General features: G+C 44.6%; 6 protein-coding genes across 8 annotated transcripts; 2 read left to right on the top strand and 4 right to left on the bottom strand.

Annotated features, from left to right (window-relative positions):
- Nucleotide 1: 1 nt before the first annotated feature.
- LOC112349504 (pentatricopeptide repeat-containing protein At4g33170-like) lies at nucleotides 2-2,282 on the bottom strand. The gene is made up of 2 exons (XM_024684042.1): nucleotides 2,162-2,282; nucleotides 2-2,108 (listed from the first exon to the last, which is right to left on the bottom strand). Exons 1-2 carry the CDS (start codon nucleotides 2,196-2,198, stop codon nucleotides 37-39), a joined length of 2,109 nt encoding a protein of 702 aa, XP_024539810.1. The 5' UTR covers nucleotides 2,199-2,282; the 3' UTR covers nucleotides 2-36.
- On the bottom strand, nucleotides 2,276-5,752 carry LOC112349476 (putative pentatricopeptide repeat-containing protein At5g52630). The gene is made up of 2 exons (XM_024683930.1): nucleotides 5,715-5,752; nucleotides 2,276-3,644 (listed from the first exon to the last, which is right to left on the bottom strand). Exons 1-2 carry the CDS (start codon nucleotides 5,750-5,752, stop codon nucleotides 2,276-2,278), a joined length of 1,407 nt encoding a protein of 468 aa, XP_024539698.1.
- Nucleotides 5,753-11,060: 5,308 nt separating this feature from the next.
- On the bottom strand, nucleotides 11,061-14,182 carry LOC9660130. Of its 2 annotated transcripts, XM_024684033.1 has the most exons (6): nucleotides 14,091-14,182; nucleotides 13,860-14,035; nucleotides 13,593-13,651; nucleotides 13,272-13,413; nucleotides 11,776-13,210; nucleotides 11,061-11,724 (listed from the first exon to the last, which is right to left on the bottom strand). In XM_024684033.1, the coding sequence occupies exons 5-6, from the start codon at nucleotides 12,511-12,513 to the stop codon at nucleotides 11,176-11,178; spliced, it is 1,287 nt and encodes a 428-aa protein (XP_024539801.1). In that variant the 5' UTR covers nucleotides 12,514-13,210; nucleotides 13,272-13,413; nucleotides 13,593-13,651; nucleotides 13,860-14,035; nucleotides 14,091-14,182; the 3' UTR covers nucleotides 11,061-11,175. The 2 variants fall into 2 exon arrangements, with proteins under 2 accessions (XP_024539801.1, XP_024539802.1); XM_024684034.1 differs by lacking the exon at nucleotides 13,593-13,651.
- LOC112349475 (two-on-two hemoglobin-3-like) lies at nucleotides 13,337-13,999 on the bottom strand. The gene is made up of 3 exons (XM_024683929.1): nucleotides 13,860-13,999; nucleotides 13,593-13,651; nucleotides 13,337-13,413 (listed from the first exon to the last, which is right to left on the bottom strand). The coding sequence occupies exons 1-3, from the start codon at nucleotides 13,997-13,999 to the stop codon at nucleotides 13,337-13,339; spliced, it is 276 nt and encodes a 91-aa protein (XP_024539697.1).
- Nucleotides 14,183-14,696: 514 nt separating the features above from the next.
- LOC9660129 (5-methylthioadenosine/S-adenosylhomocysteine deaminase) lies at nucleotides 14,697-17,634 on the top strand. 2 transcript variants are annotated; one of them, XR_002993422.1, is made up of 11 exons: nucleotides 14,697-14,937; nucleotides 14,997-15,169; nucleotides 15,457-15,615; nucleotides 15,678-15,827; nucleotides 15,883-16,026; nucleotides 16,087-16,243; nucleotides 16,307-16,479; nucleotides 16,535-16,590; nucleotides 16,652-16,754; nucleotides 16,802-17,339; nucleotides 17,456-17,634. XR_002993422.1 is itself a non-coding variant. In XM_002979048.2 (10 exons), exons 1-10 carry the CDS (start codon nucleotides 14,724-14,726, stop codon nucleotides 16,892-16,894), a joined length of 1,422 nt encoding a protein of 473 aa, XP_002979094.1. In that variant the 5' UTR covers nucleotides 14,697-14,723; the 3' UTR covers nucleotides 16,895-17,450. The 2 variants fall into 2 exon arrangements, 1 of the variants encoding a protein (XP_002979094.1); XM_002979048.2 differs by lacking the exon at nucleotides 17,456-17,634 and having other exon boundaries at nucleotides 16,802-17,450.
- An 810-nt stretch (nucleotides 17,635-18,444) lies between these two features.
- LOC9660128 (probable S-adenosylmethionine-dependent methyltransferase At5g38780) lies at nucleotides 18,445-19,572 on the top strand. Its single transcript, XM_002979047.1, has 3 exons — nucleotides 18,445-18,879; nucleotides 18,932-19,195; nucleotides 19,243-19,572. The coding sequence occupies exons 1-3, from the start codon at nucleotides 18,445-18,447 to the stop codon at nucleotides 19,570-19,572; spliced, it is 1,029 nt and encodes a 342-aa protein (XP_002979093.1).
- Nucleotides 19,573-21,320: the final 1,748 nt, after the last annotated feature.

Raw genomic sequence — 21,320 nt, 5'->3', positions numbered from 1 at the left:
GGGAGTTTCAAATAGAAAGATCTTATAACCTTTAGGCTACCAATAATCTCCACAAGAACACGTGCCATCCTTTGCAAAGTGATGAAACCTCCTGTTATCCCTCACGATGATCTCCCGCTGCATCACTTTCGCAAAGAGCTTCGTCGCAGTGTGACAATCGCCGCAAACTCGCAAGTTCTTGATGATCCTCAGCGCCGTCCCTGGCGGCGTCGTGATCGAGCCATACGCGATCGCCAGCCTCTCGGAGTGATACCACAGCAATCTCTCCTTCTGATCCTCCGGAACATCGTGAAGAACATACCTCGTGTCGGGGATGTATCCCTCCTTCTTGATCAGATCGGTGAGCCTGTGGACCTCCTCATACGTTTCCTTGGTGTGAGGATGCGATCGATCGCCCGCGACGAAGCCACGAACGTTGTTCTTGACGCTGATCATGCTCTTCCCGGGCTCCTTCTTGATCGCCCTCGCCGCGATGAGCTTCCTCACTCGCTTGGCATCCTCCCACCTCGCGGGAGCTCTTCCGCCAGTGATCATCCCGCCAACGCCCAGAGGATCAGTCTTTGGATCCAGCCGCATGATCACGTCCGCGCAGCGATTCGCGCGCTCCATGTCGTTGTAGCTCCGGCAATTCCCCAGCAGCGAGTGCCAGATCCTCTCGTCCCACTCCTCCGCCGCCATCGCCCGGATGAGCTCCTCCGCCAGCGCGAGCTCTCCTCTCCTCCCCAGCGCGTCCGCCAGGCAGCCAAAGTGCTCCCTCTCGCGCGCCAGCCCGTGATCCACCGCCATATCCACGAAGAACTTCACCGCCTCCTCCATCATCCCGGCGTGCGCGCACGCCGCCAGCACGCCCACCATCGTCGCGCCGGTGGGCCGCCACCCATCCTGCTGCATCCTCGCCGCCATCGCCACCGCGCCGCGAGGATCGCCGTGCCGCCCCAGCGCGGCGATCATCGCCGACCACGCTATTGTATCCGGCCTCTCGATCTCGCCAAACACCGCGCTCGCGTCCTCCATGGATCCACACCGCGAGTACATGTCCACCAGCGCGGTCCTCACAACGTCGTCGCGGTGGAGGCCAAGATCCATCGCCGAGCAGTGAAGAGCTTTCCCTTCCTCCAGATCGGGGATGCTCGCGCAGGCGCTGATCGCCACCGCGAGAACGAGATTGTCCGCCGCCACCCTCCTCCGGATCATCTCCTGGAAGATCGCCAGCGCCTCCCTCGGCTGCTTGTTGTTCGCGTAGCCGGCGATCATCGCAGTGTACGCCGCGACGCTCTTCTGCGAGATCTTGTCGAACGCCTCCCTCGCCAGGATCATGCTCGAGAACCGCGAGAACATCCCGATCACTGCAGTGCCGATCCTGGCGCTGGCGTCTAGGCTGCGCTGCTGCTGCTCGCTCGCCAGCGCCTGGATCTTCTTGCCATCTTCCAGCGCGAGGTTCTTGCAAGTATCCAGGATGGTGATGAACGTCACCTCGTTGGGCTTCACTCCCTCGGCTTCCATCCTCTCCAGGATTTGCATCACGCTGTTGAAGCTCCCCAGCCGGCAGTAAGCTCCAATTAGAACAGTCCATGCCGCCACTCCCGGCTGGTCGATCCGATCAAACGCCCGGCAAGCGTCCTGGATGCTTCCGATCCTGGCGTACATCTTCACCACCGCGGTCCCGATCATCGAATCTCTCTCGAGCTCGCGATCCAGTACCATCGAGTGGATTCTCTTCCCCTGCGCGATATCTCCCAGCCCGATCACCGAGTCAAGCACCGTCACAAAGCAAATCCTGTCCGGCACCACGCCTTGCTCGCGCATCCGATCGAAGAGGTCCAGAGCTCCAATGTAGTCCCTGTGCTCGTTGCAAGCCGCCAGAATTTTCGTCCAGGAGACCACATCGCTGCTTGGAGCTCGAAGAAACGCCTCCAGTCGATCACCCAGATGATCCAGCTTGCTTCCCGCGATCTGGGACTGGATCCTGTACTGCTCCGCCAGGACATTCGCGGTGCCATACTTCACTCCAGGAAGAAAAGTCGAGATCGGTGGACTAGAGAGAATTTCTGGCCTAGTCGAGACCCCTCTCGATCCCTGCTGCTGCTGGCACTGCCGGAGAAATCGCCCTGGAAAGAGGAATCAGTAACAATGCAGCCCAATTGGAGTCTCGTGATCTTACCCAGCAGCCCAGCAGCAATCGATCGCGCTCGTTTCATCGCGAGGAAAAACCCTTAGGGTTCTTCATAAACCCTGGCCCCGCTCCTGGCGATTCGAACCCCTGACCGCCCGAGACTTAGTCCTGGAAGTCGAAGAAGCTAAAGACGTAGCTCTCCTCCTCGCGCTTCTCCCTGTCCCAGCCAAGGATTCTCTCGTGGATCTTCGCCATCGCCCTCTGCCCATCTCGCCCCGGCCGGCTCGATCCATACGCGGCAACCAGCTTCTCGCGGATGGCGTCGGAGATTTCCACCCGGTTCCTCACCAGCAACGCGTGGATCATCTTGCAATCCTTGAGCCCGGGGCTGGAATCCAGCGCCAGGAGGAAACTCTCTCTGTCCGGGACGATCTTGCTCAAGCACATCCGCGTGAATCCCTCGAGCGCCTTGATCCGGTGGCCGTGCGTGAGATAAGCCCGGTTCATCGCGTTCCAGGCCTGGAGATCCTTCTTATGGATCCTCTGGAAGATTTCCACCGCTTCGTCGAGAGATCCACAGCGAATTCCATACATCCTCACGAGCTCCACTGCCAGATCGAGGCGGAGATCACGGCTGCTGCTGCTAGCGCACGAGTGGATCAACCTCCCGATCGACAAATCCTCCGCGCTGCGGCAGATTCCAAGCGCAATCCGGAAGCTTGAAGGATTAAGCGGCATTCCCTCCAAGATCATCACTCGAAACATCCCCAGCGCCCGCGATAGATCCCCGTTCTTGGCAAACGCCTCGAGGCAAGCGTTCCACACCAAGACCCTGTAAAATCTCTTGACGCGATCGAACGCCTGGACGGCGGCCTCGATCTCGCCGCAATTGGAATACATCCCGATGAGCGAGATCGCAACCCCGGCGTCAAGATCATACCCGCAGCGCCGGATCGTGTCGTGGAAGAATCGCCCCAGGGAGAGATCGCGCTTCATCCCAGCGGCCTCCACGGCCATGGCGAGCATCGGCGGATCGGCCTTGAACGCCTTGAGCCGCGCGAGGTGGAGAATCTTGAGCGCCTCGTCTGGATCCCCGGCCGTGACATAGGCGCGCATGATCGCGGTGAAGGAGAGGATGTTGTGGCTGCCGAGGCCATCGAAGATCCGGCGTGCCTCGCCTGGATTGCCAAATGCCGCGTACATGAAGACGAGATCGTTGCCGACGAACCGCTCGGCCTCCATCCGGCTCCGCCGGATGTGATCGTGGACCCTGGCGCCCTCGGCCATGGCGCGCAGCCGCGTGCACAGCTGCAAGACGTGCTGATAGGAATCCACATCGAATGGCTCGTCCCTGGCATCGATGATCCTGAGAAACTCCTGAAGCTCCCGGAATTCCTCGCCACGGCTCTTCTTCCGCGCATTCCCTGCATCGTCATCCTCCTCGTCTTCTTCGAGCTTCCCGGCAGCGATCAATCGCGCTCTAGTCCTGGATGCCGCGGCTGCGGCCCATCGCCGGAGCATCCTATAATCCCTGCGGAAGAACCCTAAAAACAGAGTTAAAAGAAGAACCGTAAGGGTAAAGAAAGCCTCCCGTTAAACACCATCCTGATTCACTCTCTCTCCGCTTACCTGGCGATGACGTGGCACAGCCCTCCTTTTTGTTTTATCTCCAGCGCACTCCCTCTCCCGTCCGTCGCCGCTGCGCACTCCCGCCCGCGGCTATCGCCCGCCCGCGGCTCCCGCCCGCCCGCTCGCCCTCACGGCTCCCGCCCGCACTCCCACCCGCCCCCGCACGTCCGCCCGCGCCCAGCGTGCGCCCTAAAATTACTTCCACGTGGCCACAGCCCCAACACTTAGCCAAATTTCAATCAGCGCGCGCGTGGACGCCTTTCTACGTGCTTTACGTGCCCAATGAGTGTCATGGATGACCATTAGGAGTGGTAAACTTATGAAATCTTCTCACTAATTTAAATATATGCAATGTAAGTATATAAAGAGTTTGTTTTTTTATTTATTCTTTGCTAAGATTGAGTTTTTCGTTTAAAGAGCTTTTCTTTCTTGTTTTCCTCTGCCTAGTAAAAGGGGTTACTTCTGGACTACTCGAAGCTTTTCTTTTGCCTGTAATTCTTTCCACCAAAGGTTTTGCTCGCTTCAAGGATGTATTATAACTATCAACACGCTGTTGAAATTCTGTTGCAAGATGCTGGCCTAGCTTTAAAAGTTGCAACCTTCTGCTATATCATTTCTAAATCGTTGTCAACCATAGATAAAAAAACTTTTTCATCAGGAAAATCTTGTAAGATATCCATCATCTTTTGTTGTAATGTTGCTTTTGTAACTTTTGATGGAGTGATATCTTCCTGTTTAAAGTTCATATCAATATTTAAAATTTACTTAGTGTAAATTACCTCTATAATAGTCCTTAGCTAAATTTCTTGTTGATGCTGTATATTTTGATGGATATCTTCCTGCTCAATATTCATATATATTAGTATATAAAATATGTTAGTTTACCTCTAATGTAGTCTCCAACTGAATTTCTTGCTCATAATAAACATCTTGATGGATGTTTTCCTGCTCAAATTTTTATAAGTATTTCAAAATTTTAATTTATAAGTGAATTACCTCTGTCATAGCTTCCAAGTCAAGTGCTTCAAAATCTTGATGACGATAAAATAAATCATCTAGCCCAGGTTCTAAGATTGCATACGATTGTGATGGTTGAACCTCATAACTAGTTGTAGTCCAATTAATTTTTCTCCTTGTTTTAACATGATAACTTTTGCTTGATGTTTGCAAAAGTTTCCTTTGGTTGCCCACGGATAATTACACCAAGTCAAAAAAGCCCAATCACTGTGTCCTTCACCTCTGACAACAAAATACTATATAATTGGATCTCAAGAGGATTGTACATAGGATTTGTGAGTATTGTCCTTATCGAATTTTACTTGAGAGTTGTTAATATTTCTTGCTTTAACAATCGCACTATCGATTAGTTTTTCATATGCATGGTTTCGGATAAAACCATGATCTTTGCAATAACTAGTAAACCAGTACCTCACATGAACCTTAGTAGTAAGTTGATGAATTGCCCAATCCATCCTTCGATTGCGAGCATGTTTTTTTTCGGACGAGAGTATAGCTTTCATATTTGCATGGAATGCCTCAATCGAATTATTTATCTCCTTGTTAGCATGAGGCAAATTTTGAGCAGCAACAACCCACATATCTATCAAATATAAATTAAAATAAATTATAAAAATTAAATTATTGATTCACTTACCAACTTTGTCCTTCCATTCATCTTGAAAATACTTGATAAAGGCTACTTCATTTTGAAAATTCACCTCAAAATGTTCAATAAGTTGTTTAATCTCAGCTCGCATAATATTATCATCATGAAAAGCTGCATGAATTGAATGATACATAATATTTTGGAGGCATTTCCATATTTCCATCCTAATATCCCAAGATTTCACCTTACGAATAATATATTTGAGCCAATTCCTCCTTACATGCCAAATACATAATAGAATTTGATAATCAAATGTAGCTCTATATAGAAGAAAACAATTAAATTATTTCATATCAAATCAATTACCTTATAGCATTAATCTCTGCTTCAGCATCATCAATCATTATCACCCATGGTTTTCAATTTGGCATGTGTTCTAAAACTCGCTTTTTAAGAGCTATCATCCAATTCTTCATATGTTCTCCTTTTTCACTAGAAGTTAAAACTCATGCAATTGGAATACCATTTCCATGATAATCAAAAGCAAGCATGGTGTATAACGGGAACTGTAAATTATTAAGTATTAATTACTTAAAACTGAATGAAAATTTTACCTTATAGTGATTAGTTCCAAAAGTTGCATCAAGACTCAATAAATTATTATTTGAAAAGTTCACCATCTTTTGTAGTTGCCAAGTTGTCTGGATCCCAATAGTAAAACAATATTTACCTCGATCACCTTCCTGATAGAAAAATACTTTCTCGGGATTTGTGTTCTTCCAAATACGTACACTCTATGCGTCATTCTCATGTAATCGATAAGTTGAAAGCGAATACTTCCTATGCAAATTGTTGATATCCTGCATAGTTAGAAAATCATCTCGATGAGGAGGTTCACCAGCTGACTTGTTCCTTCCCACAATCTGTATATGCTCATTATAAATCTGATTTGATGTGAAATCCTGCTGAATCATATGAATCACCCAATGTCGAATATCTGCTGAAAGCTTCTGAGGAAATAATGGCTTTCCTCCAGTCGGATCAAGTTGACTATGACAAGGAATCCCATTCTTATCACAATGCTCTCTATGATAATATGTAATTTGAACATAATCAGGCCATTTGTAAAACTGTTTGACCAAAAAATTGCAAAGGCAGCCCCGCTTATTAGAACTTCGACCCGGTCTACTTCCATGTCCTGACTTTGGTGTAGATTCAGCAATCATAATAGAGGATGTTTCACGAGCATCTTGTTTTCCATATTCATACCAATACCTATATCAAGAAGTTAGTAATTATATTTTGTTAAAAAGATATACCTGATTAATGATAAAAAGCTTGTGTTTTTGGGTCGTTTCAAATCTCCAGGATCACGATTTTTGTTAGAAAATCGCGAAAAATCGACTCCATCACCCCTTCTCCTCTCACCATCTAGAAATTTGTTCACATCCTTCTGTAATATATACACAATAGGAGCTATAGTTTCATTTGATTTAGACAAATTCTAATCTAAATCATCTACACAAAAATAATCCTTTTCATGGAATTTTTGCACCTCATCAAGCCATGGGGGATCCTAAATGATTTTCTTGAATCAATATGAAATTGAATTGATTGCTTACCTCTGGAAATTGATGTGCTGCTGCCATGCTTGATCATAAAAGAAACAGAAACGTTTTTAGGTCAATTATGGGGCAACCATCCGGTGTGAATGGGTGGACTAGGGCACGCTGATTGAAATTTGGCTAAGTGTTGGGGCTGTGGCCACGTGGAAGTAATTTTAGGGCACACGCTGGGCGCGGGCGGACGTGCGGGGGCGGGTGGGAGTGCGGGCAGGAGCCGTGAGGGCGAGCGGACGGGCAGGAGCCGCAGGCAGGCGATAGCTGCGGGCGGGAGTGCGCAGCGGCGACGGACGGGAGAGGGAGTGCACTGGAGATAAAACAAAGAGGGCTATGCCACGTCATCGCCAGGTAAGCGGAGAGAGAGTGAATCAGGATGGTGTTTAACAGGAGGTGTAAAGAAAGAGCCTTACCAATCAATAAATTATACGTCATAAATCCATCATAAATCCACCATGTACGTCGTGCTTGCTTCGAAGGCCGGCTGCATCGACTCTTGAGGCTCATCCTCTTATTCCACAAGGATTCTCTACATTTTGTAGTATTTCATTCCTCTGCTCAGTTCAATCATCCTTAATGAAAGTGATTTTATGTGGCATGTGTAGGGGAATTATATATTTTCTTTCTAACACTAGATCTAGAGAAGGTTTGTAGCATTCTTTTAGTCTCTATGGTAGAATTAGAACTTTTTTAAAGATGGGCTAGCATATTTGTCCCGTCTAGGAGGCAGGGTAACACATTCTGACTATGAGTTGGAAGATGTTCACACTTCATTTGAATCTACAAGTTAGAGTTACATTGCAATCAAGCATTGTTTTGGCACTAAAGTCATCTTAGTGGTGGAGTGTTCCATAATAGTTTTGCATGTCACAGAGTGTAATAGGTGGCTCTAAGTTTCGTGATAGAGTCTCCTAAGAGGCTAATGACCCAATATCAACACCAGGCATTCATGTGTTCGTGCTTGTAATTTCATTAATTTCTTTGAGAATGCACTCTTAATGTTGTTTTAGTCTTTATGGGACATGGGGTCATTTCTCAAATATAATGTTGCAAAACAATTAAGAGAACAACAAAGAATAAGCTATTGGAGAACTCTTATTTGGGTAAGAATGATGTTTATATAAAATTTGGTTGTTGAGGTAAATCTCTTTCCATATTATTTCTGTATAATGTTTATTTAGCTTTATGAGTGCTTGGAATATATAAAAGGAATATAGAAAATATCTATATCAATTAGCCCAAAAACCTTAGTGTATATATAAGAGCAAGTGGTCTAGATTGAAACCAATCCAACGGCTACCAAAATCCCACTATGCTAATATTAATATATGGCATTGTAGCCATACACTTGGACCTCACATCATCCCCTCCTCTTGGAATAATGAAAGACCATTAGGGTTCTCTTGTAAATGGGCTAAAATCTAGAGGAATGTTAAGAGGAGGCATCAGTGGATTTGTATGTAGTCTTAGTTGTTCCTGATCCCTTTGTATGAAGTGTTTCAATTGTTGCACATGCACAATTTTTGGAGGTTTGGCCTACTGGACATCATGCCAAACTTCATAAACTTACGGTCCAACTTGCCATAACACCTAATATAGTTCTTTCCACTGAGCAAGGAACCCCTTAGATAAACCACGTACCGTAAGATGGGAAAAACAAACTAACACTAAATTATCCACTTTATACTCCACAGGTGGATGATGATAGGAGTTGTAGTGTCGTTGTTGTCCCACTTGTACGCGGCCTAAGTGTTCAATAGACTATGCTTGGACAAATGAAAGAATGCTCATTAAATACTGATTCCACGACTTAACATCGGCAGCTCATGGCAATTGTGAAGGTAAACCCAACTCCATTAATAATAGTGGATCATAACCATATAAAAGTTTATATGGTGAAGCACCAATAGCACCCTTGTGACATATACATACTGAAGAGATAGCAAATAACCATCCCAATTTGAATGCTGAAAGTTCACGTACTTCACGATCATTCTTTTGAATGTGCGAATGAGTCATTCCACCAAACCGTTTGATTGTGGATGATAAGCACTCGTGAAAGTGTAGTGTATCCCCAACCAAGACGTCAAAACATGAAATGCCTCAGCCATAAATGTGGGACCATTATCCGAAAGAATCCGCTTTGGACAAGAATATTGAAACACCACTCGATTGAGGAGGAAGTATCCAACAGCAGTTGCAAAGGCACTAGCAAGAGCACCAATTTCTTGTAACCTCCTGAGTTTGAACTTCCCAAGAGATCACCCAGCCCAATATTATTCAAACCCAAGGATGTTTAACCCTAAGTATCCCAAGACCCTTAACTGATTAGAAAAAAAAAAGGTGCACTCTTATTCATGGGCCTTTTCCCTCTATATTTGAACCCCTATAGATCATCTCTTGAATCATTCCCTTTGGTTGCTTACAATCTATCACGCTTCATTGCAAGTTCACACCTTCACAAATAGAAGTTGAGAGCCACAACTCTCTCGAGAGCCCTACTCTTTTGACACCTTACCCCTCAGGTCAAGCCATATTAGACCCTTGCCAGATGTCAATCAACATGTGGTGTGATTCCCTTAGCCAACCAACAGAGTCGAACTCAAGACCCCTCTGAATCCAAATGTAAGCTCCTGAGTTTGGACTTCCCAGGAAGTCACCCAGCTTAGTACTATTCAAACCCAAGGACACTTAACCTCAAGTATCCCAATACTCTTAATCGATTAGAAAAAGGGGTGCACTCTTATTCATAGGCCCTTTCCCTATGGCAATAAGAAAAGAATATCTGTAAGGACTGGCCAATAAGTAACTTTTGATACCCGAAATCACATTCGCAATAGAAGTCCATAGATTACACTTATGCTTTCTACTTGAAAACAATCCCACCTAAATCTCCCATATTCAATTCTTCTTCTACTCCTACAAAAGTGCGTGCAAAGCTATGAATGAGGCCATGTTACCAAAAAAAACTTTGTAGTTGAGATAATATCCTATGCATCTAACAACAATGGATAGTGAGTCCCATGTCACAGGGGCCTTTGGAAATGTGGAAAATACTTTTAATCACATACCAAAAAAAGCTCTCACCTTTTTTATTTGTTTGCATGCAAATCTCAATAGTGAGAATGACATCTTGAAGGCATTTTTTTTGCCACGAGCTTGGGAGAAGATGTTGAGAACTTGATCATTGAAGGAGAAGATAGTTTTGCCATCTATAGTGATAGATAATGTTTATCATGCATTAATCAAAAACTCATGAGTGATAACAATTTGTCTTGGTTGCCTTATGGGGCATCTCTTACTAATGATAAGTATATTTCATGTTTGAAGACAAAAGAGAAAGCAAAGTAAGCTAAGGCATCAAAAACAGCCTAATTGAGGAAATACAAGAGGGTATAAACTCGCAAGTGTGTTCAAATTTTTACATACCAGAAGTGCTCTTCCGCTACACAAGAAAATGGTAGTAATATAGTTACTGAAGAAATACTCAATCTAAATAATATTTGTCTCTATCCAAAAATCTTACTATACAGAAAGTAAAATTTAAAATTTTCTTCTATTTTTCAAAGCAATTTTTAAATATAGAACGCTAAAAAATTAGTAGAGTTTAGAAAAATTACTATATCCAATTTCACATAAACATCATTCTTTCTCGAATGGGTGTTTTCCACTTGAATTTTGGTTTTTGGCTATTACCGGCAAAAACCTTTTAATATAATCTAATTGTATCATTTGCAGATCATGAATTTTAACTTTTTCAAAAGTTTAGATTCAGCCTAAACAGCTGTTAAGGGATTTTGTTCTCTTTTCTATTGGTACTACCTGTTTTCCTTGCGGATCTATTTTGGCTTGTTATTTGTTTTCTCAATTTTCCAAATGCAAATTTAAAATTTTATATAACAATTTATATTATTATTTATTTTTCATTTATTCCCAAATGAGTGGTTTCACAATTGTTTGGAAACCTGTTTAGAAAGTTGTATTTAAAATTTTAAATTTACACATGTAGGGATATAAGAATAATTGGGGTTTAAACCCCTATTTATATACAAGAATGGACGGACTAAATTCAGTCCCAAATGGATAATTCATATGCTTTAATACTATAATTAATGTATTACTTATATGTATTTACAAACCTTACACTATTTATTTTAAAAAGCTCTTCTAGCAAATACATTCCTCCATCATGCACTAGAGTTCTTGCCTTAAAATCTTGTTGGCCAGTCACACGTATTCCACCATGCTGCATGCTCCTGCTGACGACAGCTTCGTGCCTTTTGAAACTCCTCCATGTAGATCTGCTCCACAAAACAGGAGCAGAACTCGTGCTTTGATATGGAGTACCTTGGATCCTTATCTATCGTTTGCGTTTTCTGATGGAAGTTGCATATAACTTCTGCATTGTCCAATATTCGGACGACTTCTCGCACTGATCTGCGGATGAAAGACATTGTTCGTCCGTTGATAAACTCCAGGAGCACCCTCTGCCAATCTTCCTCATCTTTCAAAAGTAAAGAGACTTCATGTGGCTCCAACTCAACTGGTGGAGCAAGTCTCACGGTGTCGCCCCACAACAGTCTTGATTTGCGTCCGCCTGCCTGCTTGATCCGAGCTATCTCCATGCAAGCCCCATCCAGCTCATCCAGAAACTGGGGATGGAAACCAGCCAACAAATCCATGTCCTTGGTCCGCTGCATATCACCAGTTACGACGGCTCCCAGCATGGAGTGACGAAGAAACACCTCTCTTTGTTCCTGCAGCCGGGATTTAGTTGACGAGCACGAGAAGTATAGAAACGACCAAACCTTGGTAAAACCTCCAACACAATAGATCGCTACTCGCTCCGAGTCGGCAGCCTCTGCCTGGCGCGCTTCCGGGGACACGCCCCACACGATTTTGTAAGGAGAAACGATGGCTTCGAGCGTCAACAAGGTATCTTTCATCTCTTTACAGTCCACTTTTTTTATGCCCCTGTAATCGCGAGTACCCAGAGCCTCCGCACCGTCAGCAACGAATGTAAAATCGTCACCAGCGGCTGCCCTCTCCCTGAGAAACTCTTGAAGCCTCGCTACGCTCACGCCCACCCTCCAGAGAGCCTCGAGAGCCTCGAGAACCGGCTTGTGCTCGTCCGCGCCCGAGTATGCAAAGCATAGCCCATCAAGTAGCCATCGCAGCAACACAGTCGGCGAGCTGGCCCTCTCCAAGTTCCACACGCAAACGATCACACTTTTCTCCGGACCACGCGCATAGAGCGCGGCAGCCATTGCCCTTAACCGGCAGCTTTTGCCGGTGCCCTTGGGACCGACAACAACAAGCTCTTGCCCGGGTTCGAGAGACAGGCAGTGCCACAGCAATTCATCCATGTCCGGTGACCCCACGAAAAGAAAAGAGCCTCGATTACAAGTGCCCATGCAAGGAACTATGGTCACCTGGTTGGGATTGAGTAGATCCTTGCAATTTAGCGCCTTGATCTGCTGCCAGGATTCCCCTGTATCATACCCGGCTACGCGCCGCCGTTTCCTCGCAGCCTCTGCTCTCTCCATGAATGCCCTAAACTTTTAACCCCTCATGTAGAAACCTAATTAAGATGCCAAGTACAACTTACCTTTGGTATCTCTTCTCGAGAGTGGAGCTCCTCGAAAGGGCCTCCGAGCTCTTCGATCATCGCGAAGAACTTGGCAAATCCACCCGTCCCTTTCGGGAGCTCCAGCTCGAGGCGCTCGAAGTTAAAGTTGTTCTTCCACTGCTCTGGAACCTCTGGATCTTTCCTTTGCCCCATTCCCAGAAGCCCGTCGACGTGGATCGTCACGAACGTTACCAGGATCCCGTGGTGAGCGAGCTTGAGGCAGAAGTGAATGAGAGAACTAATGTGACCCTGCGAGAGATGAGCCACCGCTACAATATGAGGCCTCCTGCAAGAAACTTTGAGCTCGTCGATCGCCATACTGGTTGAACGATCGCGAAAACACTGTTGCTGAGAGCCCCTCTTTCTCTGGCGTCAACGCAAGTTCCTCTGAACTCTGGCCTCAACACAAGTTCCTCTGAAGTTGAATCCCACGAGTGGCACGACTTTCCCTGTCGTTTGGCAAGTAAATCACTTCTTCATTCATTGATTCCCGGTGCCCGGTGTTCTACTGTAGAGAAGAACAGATGTAAAACAATGGCTCGTTAGCCCCGAGTTTATAAAGAAAACCTGTTCTTTATCCTCGGCGATTAGCCAACGGAAAAAACTCAGTGTGCCTGGAAGAAAAAAAAACATAAGGATCACATACTTTGGTCTACCTACGGAGATTGTTTTTACCAGAAAAACTTGAGCATTCGTTTCTTTGAATCCGCAGATTTCTTCCACGCTGTCGAGAGCTGCGATCATATGCTTGATCCATCTTTCCGCTCTCGCTCGGTCACTGGATACAGTCCATGGCGGCCGATCAAAGCAGGATGTCCTGTAAGTTTGGTCGTGAGAAAATTAAAAAAAAAACTCAAATGCTAAAACAAAATGAGAACGATGGAAAAGTCAAGGAAGATGAAAGAAAGAGAGGAAGCGGAGAAGGAAAGAACAAGAGAACGACTCAAGAGAAGAAAATAAACGAGGAAAAGGGAGGAAAAAGAACGCATTGCAAACCTTTGCGGCGAGAATATAATGGAGGGCCTCCCATTCTCTGGATATCATGGGCATAGACCCTGTGGATCCACCACCAAAATTGTCAAAGAGGAACTTCCTCTTGTCAAGCTAGGAACTTGGTGTGCTCTAAAAGCTCTATAACTATGACTTTTCGCTAGCAGGAACTTTCCAAATTGATAAGAAAACTAGTGGTGAGCTCATCGCTCGCACAACTCCATCTCTCGTCTTGAAAGAGCTCAATCTCTAGGAAGATTTTAGGACACTCACCTGCTGTAAAAATTCGTGGAGAGCTTGACAAAGGTCTCGTGTCCCAGCTTCTTGTCGAGATTGATCTCATCAATCTCGAATGCATCATCGTCTTGACTCACTCCATTCAACGCCGACGCTCGGTCTTGGAGCGACTGCATTGTTTGTGGATCTCTCGAATAAAAAATCTCACGAATCTACGATCAAAGAACACAAGCTTGACCCAAACGAAAGAATCGTGCTAGAACAAACCTTGGCCAAGAACTCCAAATCCTCCTCGTCTTGCTTCTTCTACCTTGCGTGGGGAAAATACTGGCAAGCTATCTCCGCCGGCAGCACCAATACGATGAAGCTCTGATATCCTTGACGGACTTGGTGGCTACGGCAGCGTCGGACTCTCCTTTGGGACTTACAATGGAGTTGCTGCTGAAGTTCATTCCTATGGCGGCAGAACCAAATCAGCTAAAGACGTTTGATCGCGGTGAGGAGACGCATGATCGCGCCATCGAATCCCCCGGATTGCCAAACATGAAGACGAGATCGTTCCGACGAATCGCTCGGCCATGGCGCGCAGCCGCGTGCACAGCTGCAAGACGTGCTGATAGGAATCCACATCGAACGGCTCATCCCTGGCTTGAGAAACTCCTGGAGCTCCCTCGCCAAGGCTCTTCCTCCCTGCATTGTCCTTCGAGCTTCCCGGCAGCGATCAATCGCGCTCTAGTCCAGGATGCCGCGGCCATTGCCGGAGCATCCGCCTGGGAGAACCCTAAAAACAGAGTTAAGGGAAGAACCCTCAAGGTAAAGGAAGAGCCCTAAAAGTAGAGGTAAAGGCCAAAAGGAGAATAAAATAGATGCGCATTATAGGGTTCTTCTTTAGCTTAAGCTATGGCGCTTCCCACTGAGAAGATCGATCGCTTGACAGTGCTCCATGGCGCGATCGTCGTCACCATGGACGGCGATCGAAATGTATACGCTTGCGGCGGCTTGGCGATGCGCGGTGACAGGATTATTGCTGTTGGTGAGGATCAGGCGATTCTGGCCGATTTTGCGAGTGGTGCGGACGACATTGTCGATCTCTCTGGTCGTTTGATCATACCTGGTGAGCTCCATTTTTCTCTCGGTTTCTCAAAATTTTCGCGGCCGGATGGGATCGGCCAGGGCTCATCAACACTCACGTACACACATCGCAGCAGCTCGGCCGGGGAATTGCCGATGATGTCGATCTTCTCACCTGGCTCCACAAGCGCATCTGGCCATACGAATCGAGCATGACGGACAGCGATTCTTTTCTCTCCACTTTGCTCTGTGGGATAGAACTCATTCGATCTGGCGTAAGTGAAATCTTCTTTCTTTGGGTTTGCTTTGCCCCTTGTTTCTTCCTCCCATGTTTTTGGCTTAATTCACGAGCTTGTTCTTCTTGTTCTTTGATGCGATCAATCACTTTCTAGGCATTCTTTCTTTTTCTTTGTGATCTTTCACATTGTTCTCTCTTTTTTTTGGTTTGGATTGTTTATATGCTTCTTTGCTGTTTATCAAACTTCTTCGATCTCTTACAGGCTTCGCGTCCTTCTTTTAGCTTTGATCTCTTACAAGAGAACTTTGCGTGTTGTTTTGTCAGGTAACTTGCTTCGCTGAAGCTGGCGGACAGCATGTACCGGCCATGGCTCGAGCAGTAGAGCTTCTGGGAATTCGTGCGTGCTTGACACGCTCAACGATGGACTCTGGGGAAGGCTTGCCGAGCTCGTGGGCAACCGAGACAACTGACTCCTGTCTCACGGTTTGCAAACTCGAGCTTTCAAGCTTATTTCGTTGGAATGATTTTCTTCTGGACTTACACAGGCCCAGGAAGAGCTATACAAGAGTTTAAATGGTAGTGCTGGGGGGCGTATACGTGTGTGGTTTGGTTTACGACAGATTATGAACGCTACCGATGCATTGCTGCTGCGTACTAAAGAAGCTGCCGACAAGTATAACACTGGAATACACATGGTATAGAAAACTGTCATTTTGTTCCTTTTGGTGATTCAAGTATGGCCGTGCACAGCATGTTTCAGAGATTCCTTACGAAAACGAGTACGTTATCAAGACAAGGGGCGTAGAGAACGGCACGGTCACCCATTTGGACAGGATTGGCGTTCTTGGAGAAAATCTCTTGGCTGCACATTCGGTATGGATCAACGAGGGAGAGGTATGTGTGCAGGTTTGAAATTTTCGAGTGCTGGAAACAAAACTGTGTGCTCTTGTACAGGTCAAAATGATGGCAAAATCCGGAGTTAAAGTGTCACATTGTCCTGCTTCCGCTATGCGCATGCTAGGATTTTGTCCCGTTCAAGAAATGCTAGAGCAAGGTGTTTGTGTCTCCATTGGAACAGACGGTGCTCCCTCAAACAACAGAATGAGCATGGGTTTGTATCGGTTGTTGTGCTACTTGACTTGATTGGCACTGATGTCATTGGCGATTTTTGCAGTGGACGAGATGTACTTAGCGTCCTTGATAAACAAAGGAAAGCTGGCTCACACCAGAGGAACAACTGATCCCACTGCATTGCCAGCGGAGACGGTTTTAGAAATGGCTACCATCAACGGAGCCAAATCCGTCCTGTGGGACAATGAAATCGGCTCTATAGAAGTCCACAAAAAGGTTGCACTTAAAACTTTTTTTTTTTCTTGTGAATTAGCTCTGACGATGTTCACAGGCTGATTTTGTAGTGATCAATCCACAGACGTGGTCGATGGTGCCTCTCCACGATCCGTAAGAAACTCGTCAGATTTCCTCAAGCTCAAAGGCTCTTTTTATCTCTCTCGTTTTTCAGGATTTCGAGCCTTGTTTACTCGATGAGGAGCGAGAACATTGAGTCAGTGATCTGTGACGGTGTCTGGATAATGCGTGACCGAAAGATACTAACAATCGAAGAGGTATTTCATTTGTATTAACTTACAGAAATCCTACACACTTTTTCCAGGCCACAATTCTCAAGACTGCGGCTCAGGCTGCCCAGGAGCTGATCCATAGAGCTGGGATCCAACTCCCGGAAAGAATGAAAGTCACGAAATAAATCTCAAAAAAAAAAAACGTAAGCATTTTTGTTCTCCAAAACTTACAAGATAGTTGTTTAGATCAAGTGCATGCAAAGCCCGGTGGAACGACCAGGCTGCAAGCAGCGATATACGTCTTCACTCTCTGGGCCATGACTGTCCCTTCGAGCAAGCTACAAAAGCAATCCAGGCTGAGGCTTCTCACGGCGACGCAGCACTGACTGGTTGGAGAATCGAGAGCTTTGCCGTCATCGATGCAAGGGAGAGATTTCTCTGGAAGATCGGGATCAGTGCAAGCCCCTCCCGCCACGACCAGCAGCGCCAAGAGAAGAAACGACACCTTGACGAAGAAGATCAGGCCAGCCATTTTCTTACACACCACCTTTCTTTCACTTACCTTGGTTTTGGCTTTGTCCTTCCAAGATTTATATCGAAACGTTCACAAGAAAAATGGAGGGCTCTTAGGTGAGTTGTAGATAAGCCTTGGCTTTGTCTTTTTACTGTATTTGTAGGATCAGTCTTTCCTGGAAGATTTCTCATTCGAAGTCAATTGGAAAAATGATCATCTTGTGTTTCTCCAGCCCATTTTTTCGATATCTTGGCAGTGTGAACAGCTGCTTGATCCATGCATCCGGTCAGCATCTTTTCATCCTTGAAAGTGATCAGAATTGCTGTGGGGCTGCTCAAAACTGCTATTGACTTCGTTGCTCAAGAGATCGAGATCAAAAGCTTCCTTGTTCTTCTTTTTCTTCTTTGGAAATCCAAGTCATTTTCTTTAAAAAGTTGCAAATTTTATATGGATTGAACTTTTCACAATATAATAGTTTTTCATTCGGAAATGAATAAATCAGAGGAATGTCAACTTATCCTTCGTTATCCCGCGCTTCCGTATGATCTCCTGCTAGATTCCTGATGAAGTCATGGATAAGAACTCTGGAGCCTGGAACAAAACGTCAATCGGATTCTCCCCGCCAATCGAGATCTTTGCTCAGCAAACCAGGGATGATATCTCCAACTTTGTCGACCACCGAGAAAGGCATCTTTTGATGTTTCTATAAGTCCCACCACACCATCACATCAGTCAACGATGGTAAGAATTTGTGTGACCGAGTCAACGTTATTTTGGAGAGTTGAAACTTTCCCATGCATCTTCGCGGCTTCAAATAGGTGAAAGCTGTAGCCAAGCATTCTGTTGAGCAGCACATTGCTGGTGGAGCTCATGTTTGAGAGAATGTTGCCCAAACTCAGGACTCTGTGTGATGTTACTCTTCTTCAGAGGAAGTGAAAATGGTGTGAATTCTAGTGTGATAGAGATGGCTGGAATCTGGATGGATATCTTGAAAACCAAAACTCCAAAAGATACCAATTGAGTTTTTCTGAAACGAGGAATCTGTGACTTTTGTGGCCCACTAAGAAGTCGATTCAATCCTGATGAGCACACGTTCAATGTTTCCTAAATGATTTCGATCACTCTTCCTTTGCCAAGCATACAAGTGTGTTCGTTTCATTTATAAAGAATCTTTCTATGTAGTGAAGTTGTAATTCAAGTTGTGCATCAAGACTAAAGAGGATGCAAGGCGGCTTAGGAGAGGATAGTTACCATCAGAATTCATCCCTTCAGGCTCAGAGCTTCAAGAATGTCCAGCCCACAATCAAGGAAATCATGGCAAACAATACACTCTTGCTTGATCCATCCTTGAAAGTGATCAGAATTGCGGACTTGGGCTGCTCAAACACAATCCACGCCATAGACTTTGTCGCTCGAGAGATCATCCAGCTGAGAGATCAAAAGCTTCCCTTTTCTTCTTCTTCGTCTTTGGAAATCCAAGCCATTTTCTCGGATACCACTGCCAATGACTTCAACACGCTCTTTTCTAAAGTTCCACATCTCCAAGGCGAGCCATACTTCTTCAGTGGAGTTCCCGGATCATTCTATCACAGACTCTTTCCTCGCTCCTCCATCCACTTTGCAATGACAAGCCATGCATTGCACTACATCTCCAAGGTAACACCTCGTTCTTTCAAAGCTCAAGCTAATCACGCTCGTCTCTTGTTAGATTCCCGATGAAATCATTGATAGAAACTCCACAGCCTGGAACAAAGATACCATGGTTATCGATCGGTTCTCTCCACCAGCAGCACTCGAGGCCTTTGCTCGGCAAGCTAGCGATGATTTCTCAAACTTTCTCCAGCACCGAGCTCAAGAAGTTGTGAGTGGAGGCATCCTTGTTACCATGTTTCCCATTCGACTCACTCAAGAGTTGATCACAGTTGATCTTACTCTTGCCCTTGAAGCATCATGGAAGGATCTCATACAAGAGGTGAGTTGACTTTCTCGGTCAATATTTGACCGTCAAATTTTGTTTAGGAGCTCTTGAGCCAGGAAAGTTTGGACACCTTCAATCTCCCAATATATGTTCGCAGCATGGAAGAAATCCAGGAAGCACTAGAACCAGTAAAGGAGTATTTCAAAGTGATTTACTCAGCAAATTTCACATATCCTCAGCCAGATCCCAAATCCTGGAATGCTACTGCAGTAGTGAAGAAGTGGAAAGCAGTGTTAGGGCGTGCAATTGGGCAGCACATTGGCAACGAAGAATTGGTTGAGCTCATGTTTAAGAGAATGGTGGCAAAGATCACGACCTTGACCATTCCCTTTGAAGTTATATTGCTTGTTCTCCAAAGGACTGAATTATAAAGAAACAAATGAAACTATCCATCTTGAAACTTACCAATAGTCTTTGATTTGTGGAGAATTATACTCCACTTTTAGATAAATGTTGGCTATCAAAACTGCCAAGTTTGTTCACTCATATAAAATATTCCTCTTAAGTTAGACTAAAGTACTATATAAATTGAAAACCATTACACCAAAGTCTTGCCACATTTAGTTAGTATTTTTTCTTCTTCTTGCAATTTAGTGGAATTTTTGGTAGATATATAATATATGAAAATAAAACAAATTACCATCAAATTCTGCAAAGTGTTTATGAATTGTAAGGTAAACAATTGTGTTCTATTTTGTAACTTTTATTACACAGTAAATTTAAAAAGTGATATTATTTTTATTTAAATATACCACACTATCTAGAAAATCTTGACAAAACAAGTTATTCTGTCATTAGATTGTTCACTTCATCTAACTACCTTTATGTTCAACAGGTTTTTTTCACCCTGTATGATATACCATATATATTTATAGCTAGATATATATTTATACCTAAATAAAATACACCACTTTGCCAAACCACACTATTAATGGTAAAATATATGTGGTCTACCAAACCATAGATGATAAACACTTGTGAAAGTGTAATGTATCCCCAATCGAGACATCAAAACATGAAATACCTCATCCATAAATACAAGACCATTATCTGAAAGAATCTATTTCAGATAAGAATGTTAGAACACCACTCGATTAAGGAGGAAGTATCTAATAGCAAATTGCAAATAAGCTAGCAAAGCACAAACTTCCATCCATAAGTCAAGTAGTCAAAAACAATAATAATATATTTATTATTAGCAATTAGTCATGGAAAATATCCCATAAAATTAAATGCCATCAACTTAAATATGGTGATGTTTTGGTTGGGGATACACCACACTTTCACGAGTGTTTATTATTCACAGTTAAATGGTTTAATGAAACGGCTCATTTGGACTTTCAAAATGGTGATCGTGAAGTACGTAAACTTTCAACATTCAAATTGAGATGTTTATTTATCGTCTTTTTGATATGTATATGTCATAGAGGTGTAGAATTTTGTTAGTGCTTCACTATATAAACTTTTATATGGTCATGATCCAATATTACCAACGGAGTTAGATTTACTTTCACAGTTGCCACGAGCTACTAATGCTAAGTCATGGGATTAGTATTTGACAAACATTCTTCCACTTGTCCAAGTAAAATCTATTGAACACTTAGGCCATGTACAAGTAGGACAATGGCACTACAACTTCTATCATCATCCATCTACGGAGTATAAAATAAATGACTTGGATTTTCCTTATTTTATGATATGTAGTTTATCTAAGGGGCTTCTTGCTCATTGGAAAAGACTGTCAGGAATCCCCCAATTCTTGCCACATTCCTGACTCTCGCCGGATTCCTGACCTGCAGACCACATTCCTGACTCTCGAGACACTTCCCGATTCCTGAGTCTCGAGCCACATTCCTGATGATGATGTGGTGCCTCCTCGACCTCAGCTATATTTAGGCCGTCCTCGATCCAAGAGTGGTGGAGCTTCATCAACCTATAGTATATATAGGTTAGCCTTGTTCCATTTCTCCACAATCTGAATCAACGCCAGTCTAAGGCCTCTTCTTTGTTTCCACTAGCTTTTCTCTTTGTCTTTTTGCATTTTCCAGTCTTGATCTTGTTAGGGGTCTTGACAGTTTGATTCAGATTGTGTTTTTTCGTTTTTTGATTTAGCTCGTTT

The sequence above is a fragment of the Selaginella moellendorffii genome, unplaced genomic scaffold (genome assembly GCF_000143415.4).
Source record: "Selaginella moellendorffii unplaced genomic scaffold, v1.0 SELMOscaffold_39, whole genome shotgun sequence".
NCBI classification, from domain to species: domain Eukaryota; kingdom Viridiplantae; phylum Streptophyta; class Lycopodiopsida; order Selaginellales; family Selaginellaceae; genus Selaginella; species Selaginella moellendorffii.
The sequence above is the reverse complement of the archived record's forward strand: the minus strand, read 5'-3'. Positions and strand labels throughout refer to the sequence as shown.